The sequence below is a fragment of the Vulpes lagopus genome, chromosome 1, assembly GCF_018345385.1.
Source record: "Vulpes lagopus strain Blue_001 chromosome 1, ASM1834538v1, whole genome shotgun sequence".
Taxonomy (NCBI): Eukaryota; Metazoa; Chordata; class Mammalia; order Carnivora; family Canidae; genus Vulpes; species Vulpes lagopus.
The window spans coordinates 159,549,635-159,561,716 of record NC_054824.1 but is presented as its reverse complement, the minus strand read 5'-3'; the positions used below and the strand labels follow the sequence as shown (position 1 = coordinate 159,561,716).

The following is a 12,082-nucleotide window of genomic DNA, read 5'->3' as shown; positions in this document are numbered from 1 at the left end:
TATTAAGACCCTATTAAAACCTTCACAAATAGAAGGGACATTCCGAAAATTTTCACATAATTCTGTTACTAAAGAGACCATTTCCTTAAGATCTGTCTGTTTCTAGATGGGAGGGCCACAGTGTGCAACACGGTGATAGTTCTCATTCTCATGAAGACATATATGAAAAACATAATCGAGAAGTTTAAATTTGCTTAGTTTGGGAAAGGAACTTGGTTCTTTGAGATCTCATAATTCTTTCACATCTGCTTTAGCTTCCTTTCCATTTCTCAGGGATATATTTCCGCTAAAGACCAGTGCTGTTTTCCTTCTTTAAAAAGTGACATCCTGGGGCACCTGGGTGGCTCAGTCAGTTAAGCCTCTGACTTCAGTACAGGTTGTGATCCTGGGGTTCTGGGATGGAGCCCCGAGCCCCATGTCAGGCTCCCTGTTTAGTGGGGAGACTGTTTCTCCCTTTCCCTCTGCAGCTCCCCCTGCTTGCTGCTCTCTCTCTCTTGAATAAATAAATTAAATATTTTTAAAAAGTGACATCCTTTGACTCACAAACCTAACAGCAACCAAAAGAAGTTAGACACCAAAAAAGCACACACTATATGATTCCAAAGTTTAAGAACAGCCAGAGCTAAGATAAGCTATGCTGTAAGACATCAGGAGTGTTACCCTCGGTGCGGAATGATGGTAGTGGGGGAAAGTGGGGAGAGGGGAGCTTCTGGTCCTGATCTGTTTCTTGGGCAGGATGCTGAATTCTTGACCCGTGGAAACAAATCAGTGCCCTGGTATTTAAGGGATACTTTCACCTCAAATAATGAACATTTGAAATAACACTCTACTTCATACATGTGAAAGTTACAGTGAGTTTTGAAATTGGAGCACATGTTACTGATTTTCCACCAAAGTGCCAATGGCCAAGGAGAGTAAATGTGGACCTCCAGGGGTCCAGGGGCACAGGCGGCAGCATGCACTCCAAGTGTGAAACGCCTCTGGGCTTCATATTTGATTGTTAAAAAATTTCATAAAAACTTTATGTTCTATTTTGTATTATCTGGGTTTGCTCGAGTTACTAGTTAAGATTTAAAACGTTTCTCATATTCAAACAAACCCTAATTAAATATCCAAGCAAATGAGCCTTCGGGGAAGATACATCAGGTATATGCTATGGGGACAGGAGCCCTGCTAGCTGAGCTGTGTAGTTGGCCTAACCTCACCATACGCGTTCACGGACTGTGGATGAGAAGATCTGGGTTTTAATCTTGACTCTGCCAGTCCCAGCTCTGAGAGCCGGGGTGAGTCACTTAACCTCTCAGAGCCTCAGTTTCTTCATTTATAATCTGAGCAAAATAACAAGTACCTAGTGGATGGCTGCCCTATGGATACCAGCACAGAATGATGTCTGGCTTTGCCACTGACGCTTTCACAGTAAAGCTGGATTCCCTTCCCTGATTCTGGGACCGAGAATCTTCTGATGGGGTGAGCTGCAGAGAAAGAGGCCACCAAACTGTGCCTGCCATGGGGTGCTAGGTGTGTGTTGACTTTAAGGTCCTCAACAAGACTCTGCTGCTTCGACTGTAGCCCGTCCAGAATGACCGGCTGTCATAAACTTGCTATTTCTTTGGGCCGCTGTTCCCTAGTGCGCTTAAGCAATGCAACAGCTGCTATGCTTCAACAGACAAAGGCTTACAGTATGTCTGAGGCAAGGCATTTATTGCTGGCTTTAAACTTCTTAAATAATTCCATATGGAGACCTGAGTGGCAGAGCACTTAATGTAAACTTTCAAAGGAAACTGCCCACCAAATTCTGAACTTTAGAAAAGTTGGCTGAAACATATTCTTTTTCAGAAGGCAGGGTAGCCATTGCCATTTCAGAGAGGAAAGGCCGCAGTGCGGCTTTCGACGGTGACTGTCCACACACAGGGGCCCCCGCTTCAGGTAGTCGTTGATTCCGGAGAACCAGGGTCTAACCCGGAGCCATCTATAGAAGCAGCAGGGTTAAGTGGACAGAGTTTAGAATGAGGAGTCAAGGCGTTTGTTTCCTAGTTGTGATTCTATGATGAATTCTCTGCCTTGAAGTCTCTTAACACCGAACAAAAAATCAGCACGTATGCATGGCACAGCGCTGGGTGTTCGCCACGTTTCTGTTCCTTGAACTCCACAGGGCACTTCTGGAATGGATAGAAAGGGTCCAGGTGTCCCATACAATAAGATGCCATGAGGATATGGCATTTATAAAGGGTAACTTATTTCTTTCACATATATATCATTATCAGATAGACAGATAGATAGATATGACTATGTATTTTTATGTATAGTGTAAAAAAGCAGACAAAATAAGAGTGGTCATCTGAGATATGTAAACTCTTTTCTGACAGATACAAAAAGTTAAATTTCAAACAAAGAGAACCGTATTTCGTTAAGAATTCAGAGTGTCATGATGTTTCTGTTTTCTCCACACATCCCTGTAAGTCTCCATGTCTCATTATTCCTGTGTAAGGTCTCTCTTAAGACAGCTTGCAGAGCTCTCCCTGGACAACTCCCTGTGGGCGGGGGCTTAGCCATTTCATTAAAACCAACAAGAACACTGGTGAGGGGTGAGGGCAATTAACCCGGCATTTCTGTGTGTGTGTGTGTGTGTGTGTGTGTGTGTGTGTGTGTGTGTGTGTGTTTCTTGAGAAGGTGAAAGTAGGATAGATTCGCAAGAGGGTCTTTTTTTCTTTTTCCTTTTAACTAATTAGTGTCAGGCTCCTCCTCACAGCATAGACAGTAAGGGCTATTTCCTGTGTGGATGATTGAATACAGTGCAGAGCAAAGAAGTGTTTGAACTGCTGGCAGCACTAATGACTCGCCATCAAACACTGAAAAGATAAATGATACTTCGTCAGGAAAATGTTTAAATAAGCAAGTGCCTGGATATACCACAGCAAAACAACCTGAACTCATTTAACTAAAATTAAGAGGGTAATTTAAAAAAATGCACAGACAATTTGTTTAGTACTCTGTATTTTTCAAAATGGCATACGGTTGCATTTATTACATTCTCTGACAATTCAGTGAGGCAGCTCAGTGTTCTTATCGTCATTTTAGAAGTCACCCACTTCAACTGAGAGGGGCCAAATAATTTGCTTCTGGTCACACAGTGGGCCAGTGACTAAGCTTGAGTGCAATTCCTGGTTTCCAAACTTCCTAGATACTGCTTATCTACTGCTGATACTTCAAAGCATCCTAATAACCTTGTGTGATTATGCAAAAATGTGTAGGGAATAGAGATAAAAACCTTGGGTACTTAGAGCTTCTTCAAGAAGGGTTTCCCTCAAGGGGTTTCTCTGAGGAAACCTTTCTTCAAGGAACAAATATACCATGAACAACAAATAGAATGTCATATTTACAAACACAATTCTGAAAAAAATCTTGAAATATGGAAAAGGCCCTTTATGGTTCTTTTTTTTTTTTTAAGATTTTATTTATTTATTCATGAGAGACACACAGAGAGAGAGAGAGGCAGAGACACAGGCAGAGGGAGAAGCAGGCTCCATGCAGGGAGCCCGGCGTGGGACTCGATCCTGGGTCTCCAGGATCACACCCTGGGCTGAAGGCAGGCACTAAACCACTGAGCCACCCAGGGATGCCCCTCTTTATGGTTCTTAAATAGGCAGGCAGACACATTGGTTTCTTACAAGTATATTTTTCATAGTATTTCTACATGTACTATTTTCTGAAATAAATCCCTAAACCAGGGGCACCTGGGTGGCTCAGTGGTTGAGGGTCTGCCTTCAGCGCAGAACGTGATCCTGGGATCCTGGGATGGAGTCCCACATCGGGATCCCGTGGGGAGCCTGCTTCTCCCTCTGCCTATATCTTTGCCTCTCTCTCCTGTGTCTCTCATAAATAAATAAAATCTTAACAAAAAAATTCCTTAAGTCAGGTATTTTCTCCGTGATTAGTAGTTTACATATGGAGGAAACAAATGTAAAGAAGTTAACTGATTTGTCTTTATTTAGGTCAATAGAGTCTGTAGCAGAGCCAAGCTTAATAATATAGGTTTCTGCTGATTTCAACTGTGTCCAGTACCTTTGCCAACTAATTTGTATTTATCACAAGCAAATGCTCATCATATATTATTGATTTAAATAAAAAGGTGTCCCTAGAAGATAGCTAGAACTAAAAATGTTGGTGTCTCCTTTTCAAGAGTCCGAAAAGCCTATTCTAAAACACCCCATTTATAGCTTATCTTATCTAAAAGATAATTTCTCAAATAACCCATGATATTATTTGTACCTCAATAAAGGAGCTGCCAAACTAGACCATATAATGTAAGTATCATATCATGACCACTGTAAAGGTAACCACAAAAAGGGAGGGATTCTATATGATACAGATCAATTGAGGGCTAGTCTAGCAGGCATTTTAACATCTGTGGCAATATCATCATTACCTTAGAAAAGAGAAGCTGACTGACTTTGAATCCAAGGGGATAGGGCAAAAAGCCATTTCCCAGGTTAAAATAGCATTCCATAGTTTTTAGAAGGTGAAAATAATCATGTAACGTATTTTATGTGCATGTGTGTAGAAAAGAATAAATATTTTTTGCCTTTAATCTCAAAGTCTAGGAGCCAGGGCATCTGGTTTTATTGTTGGCTTTGCAATTCACTTATATCCCGACTGCAGCTACAGTATTTTTGCTCTGCTTTATGGTGAGCAAATGTGCACTCTTCAAGAGGAGATAGGCAATAGGGAATACCACAATGCTATGGCTATTCCATGTTTGCTTTCCTAAATTCTCTTTCACTAGCCACTTACCGCTTTTAATAGAAAATGAATGAACCTAGGTAATAGGCATTTGAATAATCCAGAAAATATCATAAAAAACCTGATGAGACTATGAGCACTTTCCACACTAAGATGGGTTAGAAGTTAGAATGAGACAGTTTATAATCACTTACATTGTTGATCATAAGGTGCATTATTGTTTTTGGAATAAGATCTCGGATACATTTGTTGATGATAGACATGTAGGAGTCTACGAGGTTGCGAATGGTCTCCACTTGCCTCTCCAATTGTGGGTCCATGGAAAAGTTTTCTGCTTGGCCATTCTCATCATTTTCAGTCTAACAGAAAGGAAAGAAAACATGTATTATTTTGCATTCATTCAAAAGAAAAAAAATACCATACATTCTCAGACGATCAACTTCTGATCACTGTATTTGGAGTCCTATTACTAGATGGTATCATCTTTATTTTAAACATACCCATTAATTCTGAAAAGAGATCAGAACCATGCAGTTATTACTCAACTTTTAACGAGCCACAACCTGGGAAAGGCAACTATTCTGAGTGAATGCTGAGATGAATAACCAGATAAACAGTTCACCTAACAACATCTCTCTAGAGAACAGTCTAATCTTCAGCCATTTGCAAGCTGGCCAAAGAACTGAATCCAAGCAAATGATGCAGATGCAAATCTCTGGGAGGGGTCTCAAGGGATTCTATAGATTAGAAATAACCTTGGTGTTGTTCTGGAACTCCTAGGTCTGTCCTGGAATGGATCAGCATTTGCATCAGCCCAGGTTTTAAAAATAAATCTCCTGGGCCTGGCCTGGAGTCAAAATAAGAGATATAGAGAATAATTCATCTTTCCATGCACTTGCTGGAATTTGTTCTGTAAATTCATGCTTCTGTCATCACTACTAAAGGCTGGCTCCATTGTGGAAAACTTACAATTTTAACTTCCAACTTGTTATTCTTTGAATAAAACAGAACACATCTATACACAAAGAATTTATTTGTGCAACATGAGAGAAGCATCTGTTTTCTATACTATGGGACTTGAGTTAATTAATTTTGGCTTATCCACCAGAGGCTGGGCTGGAATGGCATCTTCATCATTAAGGGCTGACCTATTGGCTTGGCATTGAAATCAATTTAGAACAAATGGTCTCCATTTCAAGTCAGGTTGAACCATCTAAGCCCCAGAACATGATACAAATATTGTTAGTGGTCTGGCTACTTTCTAACATTTGGAAAGATTTAATTACAAATGCAAAAAAAAAAAAAAAAAAAAAGGAGGGGGGATAATTTATTGCTTCCATTGTAGGCATGAAGTACTTTTCTTTGGAAATGTACATACTTTGATCTGCCAGGCTTTCAATCATTGTATCAGTTCTAGGCAAAGCACTGTGCTTAAATGGATCTATAAATGACATTTTTTTCCTTTGAATCAATATGCATGTGTAAAAGGCATATTTGTAGGCTGACAAAGTCAACAATAACAAAGAGAGAAATAGGTCCTAGTCATTTATATCAGCTTCTCTTGCTCAGAAATATCCAATACTTTTAAAAAATATTAAAATAATGTGCTCACTAAATCACAACAGTCATTTTTCCAATCCTGAGAGTATGACTCCATTGCTTCAGGGTGATAGTTGGAGGACATTTCTGAGGTATCTTACTGTTACTCCAGCAAGGTAGAAGAAGTTTCAAAAATGACTGTTTTATATATATTTATTTATTTTTAAAGATTTATGTATTTATTCATGAGAGACACAGAGAGAAAGAGAGAGTGGAAGAGACATAGGCCGAGGGAGAAGCAGGCTTCTCACAGGGAGCCCGGATCCTGGGATCACGACCTGAGCTGAAGGCAAGTGCCCAACTGCTGAGCCACCCAGGCATCCCACGACTGTTGTTTTAAATGGTCTTGGCTCACTGAGACAAAGAGCTAAATCGAGTCTTAGGTAGTTCTCTATTTTTATTATTAATTTGTGATAGACAAGCACAAAAGGATCTAGGACAAGTAGGTAAAAAGCTAAGGCCATAATGTGGTAAAGTGATAGAGGGAAGGTAAGCCATGGCAGTGAAAAAACAATCAGTTTTCCAAACTTCTTTCTAGGGTTTAAAAATCACTGCAAATGTGCTCCATGTTGAACCCAAGTTGTAAGAGTCAGTAGTAACTACAGTGCTATTTTAAGGATAACGTATTTGAAAGTGAAAGCTCTAGGTTCAAAGTCATGCTCTATTGTGGACTGGTTGTGTGGCCACATTTCAGTTACTTGATGTAATTAAAACTCAGCTTTCCTATCTGTAAAACGGGGATCTGTGTCCCTGGTACACTTGTGGAAGCTAAATGAGATAACACAGAGGAGATGACCTGGCCAAGGGCCTCAATACATTTTAGCTGCTTTCTTTCCTTTCTGGATATTCATGGAATATGAGTTAGAGAGCTGCTTGGCTCTCAACATATACTATGAAAATTTAAAGCAAAAAATTTGAGCATAAAACATTTTCAATTAGAGCAATATAAAAATGGCAAGTGTATTTTTTTTTATACCTCCATGTTTTCTGCAAGCTTGTCACTTTTGCCCAGAACCACTTCCTCCCCCCAGTGAAGATCTTCCATCTTTCAGAGTCTTGCTTCACCTCTTCTGGACAAGCTCCTGAAAACCCCCAGGCCCCCATCATCCCCCCCTCCCACCTCTGTACTTCCTCTGTGTCTTGTATTCACTTATATTATTTAATATCCAGCCTAGTTTTATGTTCCTTTCTTATTAGATTCTGGGGTCTTGTTTATCCCTCCTTTTTCAGCACCCAGCACAGAGCTCAATGCATGAGAGGTGGAGTTAACAACTGCAAAAGGGGTTTACCTAAGTCAAGGAAATTGCTCTGGTGCATTACAGGGCCTCTAAGTGTGCCTGTGTACATGTCAGAGACACTGGAGACCAGAGGAATCACTCAGGGTGATGAGTTAGGATCTCTTACTACTTGATAACAGTGAGAATGATAAAATGCTTATGAAATTATGTATATAAATGAGAACAGATGACCGACAGCTTTGTGAGGAAAATATCTTTTATACAAAGTGACATAAGCCTCTCTAGTAGATAAAATACAATTCAGTTTGTCTCTCTGACCTGAAATATACTGAGGTTTTGCTATGGTATTTAACAGTTGGGGGTGATGACATTTCATTGTCAATATTCCACCTGCCCTATGAACACTTATTGAGCACTTGCTGTGTTCTAGGTACTCTGCTAAGCACTTTACATAGAAGATCCATACCACAACCTCAGGAGGAAGAGGCCCTTGTTATTGTCAACCTATAGAAGAGCATGCTGAATCTCTGAGAGGTGAAATTTGTTCAGAATATGTAACATGCATACAATATTAACAAATTTATTTTTCTTCCTTAAGTATAAAAAAAATCAAGAAGTATTATGAAATGGTGAAATATCCATAATACATCAAGTCAGTTTTATAGATAAAATAATAAATGTACAACGAGTTTCCAGGGAAAAGATGTCATTAAAATATTGCTATTTGTAAAGAAAAAAAGGTTATTGAAACAGGAGAGAAAAGCAGAGTAAATAGTATTTTTGAAAGAACCTCCAGAAATATAAAACACCAAGAAATGATATATGTCATCATCCACATTTTTATATAGAAACACTACATTTTCCCATTTCACACAACTTTTAACTTTTAGCCTCACTTTAGTTTTTGCTTATCAAAACATGCAAAAGACATTCACTTTCACTTTTTGAAACCAGATGCAAAGAATAAAGAAAGTGTCAGAACGAATGGAGAGCACTGAATGGTTTAATTCTCAACAGTAAAAGGAAGAAAAAAAGAAGAAGAAGAATAAGACGACGACGGAGGAGGAGGAGGAGGAGGAGGAGGAGGAGGAGGAGGAGAGGAAGAGGAGGGGAAGGAGGAGGAGAGGGGAAGGAGGAAGGGAAGGAGGAGAGGAGGAGGAAGAATTATTCCAGAATAACCCATAAAACAATTTGAAATTCTCTTTAGCTTTTGGAAATAATATGTGATCACATGTAAACTTTAACCACTCAGATAATATTATGGACATGATGGGAGTCACAGAATTCAGAATGCAAATTGAATTTCTTTTCTGATTTTAGAAAGAAAGAAGAAATACTTTCCCTTTCTAATCTATCTAAGAAAAATGGGAGAAATGTGCATAGATGGACTCTCTTTTAACTGAGTAATTTCAGAGAGCAAATGTTCCCTTTTCTCTGACCCAGTTCTAACCAAATTCTCTGTTGTGCTCTTATGTATACTGTGTATGACTATGTATTTTTTTTCTTTGTTTAAATTATAGGATTGCAATAGGATTCTTTGCAGTCTAAGCACTGAAGTGACAGCTGTTTATCATTATCCTCATCAAGGGAATGTAAAATAAAAATAGTAATTTGTCTCTGATCTTTGAGGCAAAAAAGAATGGTCTGCAAACATTTAACCTTTTATGTGCAGGTTCATTGATGCTGTTTACAAAATGTGAATAATATTGTGAAAACCAGCTTTCTTCTGAAAAATACAATGGACAGGCGTTCCTATTGCAATTTTGTACTAAACAGCTTTTGTGAAATCTAATGCAGCTTAAACAATGAAAAATAACGACTCAGCACTGTAAATTGTTTATAAACAATATTGTAATTTTCTTTCTTCTGAAACTATTTGCATGCTATTCAGAAAACAGTCTGTTTTACAACATTTTAATTTAAAAGCTTTCTCCTAAAGACTTACTACTTTAAAAGGTGAGAGGATGAAATAGTCGAATCAGAAATAATTCCCACCATGCCTTATTTTTTTTAAAGATTTATTTATTTATTTATGATAGACATAGAGAGAAAGAGAGGCAGAGATACAGGAGGATGGAAGCAGGCTCCATGCCGGGAGCCCTACGCAGGACTCGATCCCTGGACTCCAGGATTGCGCCCTGGGCCAAAGGCAGGCGCCAAACCACTGAGCCACCCAGGGATCCCCCCGCCTTATTTTTTTTTAAGATTTTATTTATTTATTCATGACAGACACAGAGAGAGAGGCAGAGACATAGGCAGAGGGAGAAGCAGGCTCCCCATAGGGAGCCTGATGCTGGACTCAATCCTAGGACCCAGGGATCATGACTTGAGCCAAAGGCAGATGCTCAATCACTGAGCCAACCAGTTGCCCCCCACCATACCTTAAAGCAACCATTGTAGGAGATCTGGCCTTGATGGGGGATATCTATTTTTCATGTGTTTTATTTTTGTCTCTTTTCTTTCCTTAAATTTCTTATGGAACTATGTCATAGGCTTCTTGGAGGATCACTAAAACCATCTACATAAGGTTATTTTCTTAAGGTCACTGCAACTCTTTAAAAGTGGAATGATAGAAATGCAAAGTATCCTGGCAAAAATACGTAAGTAAACATACTAGCTCGTGGGGAGTGTGTGTGTGTGTGGGGGGAATTTGCTGCATCTCTTCTCACCAGTGGAGAGTACTGCATTATAATCTGCAGATCTACATAAGTGATTTTTCCAGATAAGCAACGCTTGCCCCTTTCTAAGCATCTTATTATTGTTATACAATTTCTCCGCTACCTTAAACAAACAGTAAAAAATATCACTTAACTTTTTCTTAGTGAATCGGGTCACCATCATGGAAAGAGCGTTACCAGGGTAACGCAGCTTTGAATTTTCCAGCCCCATATTATGAAGAATGTCTCACTGAAAACCTTTCCCCGTGTTCAGTCATGTACTTCTCATTTGCAGAGGCTAATTAGAGGCTAATTTGTAGAGGCAGCAACTCAACTTGTAAAACAAACAAACAACCCACAAGACCCAAAAACTATGGGAGAAGCATGCTCTGCAAAGCCTTTGAGAAGAGTATAGATTTGTAGTCTGGTGCCTTGTGACAGGTATTTTATTATTAATTTGAAAAACACTTGTTTAGTGTCTCAGGTGAACTGTGATGGACACAAAGGAAGTCAAAAGACACAGGGCTTGCTCATGAGCAAGGGTGAGAGGAGCCAGTGAGTCAGAGGACGAGCTCAAGTACAGGGCTTCCAGGGAGTCCCTATGGGTGACCACATCAGAGCTGAACTTTCAGAGTTGGGTGAGATTTTGGACTGAGACTGAGGAAATATGCTCATTGTTCTATCTTTAGTAGTCAGCATGGTGCCCTCTATATGTAGTAGGAGCTTCATAAATACTGTGGAATATTTGAAGACAAACACTCACCCAGGCCATCTCCTGAGGAATTAGGTTTCTGTTCCAAAAAGAACCTAAGAGACCAAGCTCCAGGTAACTGAGGGATTGCTATTCACTAAATGTGAATAAGTGCTTAGATTGCTACAATTGGGTTCTCCATGTGGAGCCTCCCAGTCTGGGCAGGATAAGTATCTGCATCCAGAATGATCTCAGCTGATGTAAAGGTGTTGGTGACTCCATCTAAGGCTGTCTACAGATTGGAACTGCGACTCCAGTCAAATGCTGGGATCTAATTACGTCTCCAATCTGCAAGAAACATCATAACACAGGACAAAACACTGAGCTTCACCTGACCTGTGGCGGTGACCGACTGGACAAAGCAGGCAGGACCCAACTTCTTCTGCTTCTGTCATTTTCATCACTATTCTTCCTTACCTCTTCTCCTTCACCTGCTATTATCTTTCTACTCTCCTTAAAGCTTTTACTCTCCTTTCATCTCTACATGGCATCATCATAAACACTACAAAACTATGTAAGATTAATGTGAAATTAAACAGCCATTGGAAAAAAACTACATGGGGATCTGAAAGATACATACTTGATTAAAACAACAACAAGCCTAGGTTCTGATGTAGCTTTTTTTTTTTTCTTCTAATGCTAACTCAGCTCAAGAGCTGCTAATAGCATATTTCTGTGGGGGGCCAGTGTATGTCTTTGTCTTCAATAAATAACTTGAATGATGACAGCAATGAATAAGTGGGATCTAGTGGAATAAGGGGAAGGAGGAGTTCCCTCAGATAACTGACAGTCCTGTACTTGCATTTAAGATGCCCTGAAACAATGGCTTTTATCTGCAACTGTAAAAACAACCGTGGATGTGAGGATTTGTAGAGAAATTTGAAGACTTCTGTACACTGTCCTGAGGTCTTCCTAGAAGTTACAGTAATTCCTTTTTTTCAAAAAGATTTTATTTATTTATTTGAGAGAGAGAGAGAGACCGAGCAACAGAGATAGCAAGAGTGAGCACAAGTGGAGAGAAGAGGAGAAGCAGACTCCCCACTGAGCAGGGAGACTGACTTTGGACTCAATCTCCGGACCCCAGAATCATGACCTGA

At 39.6% G+C, this 12,082-nt stretch overlaps 1 protein-coding gene and 1 long non-coding RNA gene across 9 annotated transcripts in view; one reads left to right on the top strand and one right to left on the bottom strand.

Moving 5' to 3' along the window:
* Positions 1-8,617, top strand: part of LOC121489842 — a 38,543-nt gene extending 29,926 nt beyond the window's left edge. Inside the window, exons 2-3 of the long non-coding RNA XR_005987435.1 lie at positions 8,008-8,111; positions 8,532-8,617. This is a non-coding gene — a long non-coding RNA (uncharacterized LOC121489842). The remainder of the gene's footprint in view (positions 1-8,007; positions 8,112-8,531) is intronic.
* The window catches only part of DNM3 (dynamin 3), a 545,518-nt gene that overhangs the window by 35,040 nt on the left and 498,396 nt on the right, over positions 1-12,082 (bottom strand). For all 8 annotated transcript variants that reach the window (XM_041753175.1, XM_041753153.1, XM_041753160.1 and 5 more), the window contains one exon: positions 4,935-5,099. In XM_041753175.1, the coding sequence (XP_041609109.1) occupies positions 4,935-5,099 (165 nt within the window). The remainder of the gene's footprint in view (positions 1-4,934; positions 5,100-12,082) is intronic.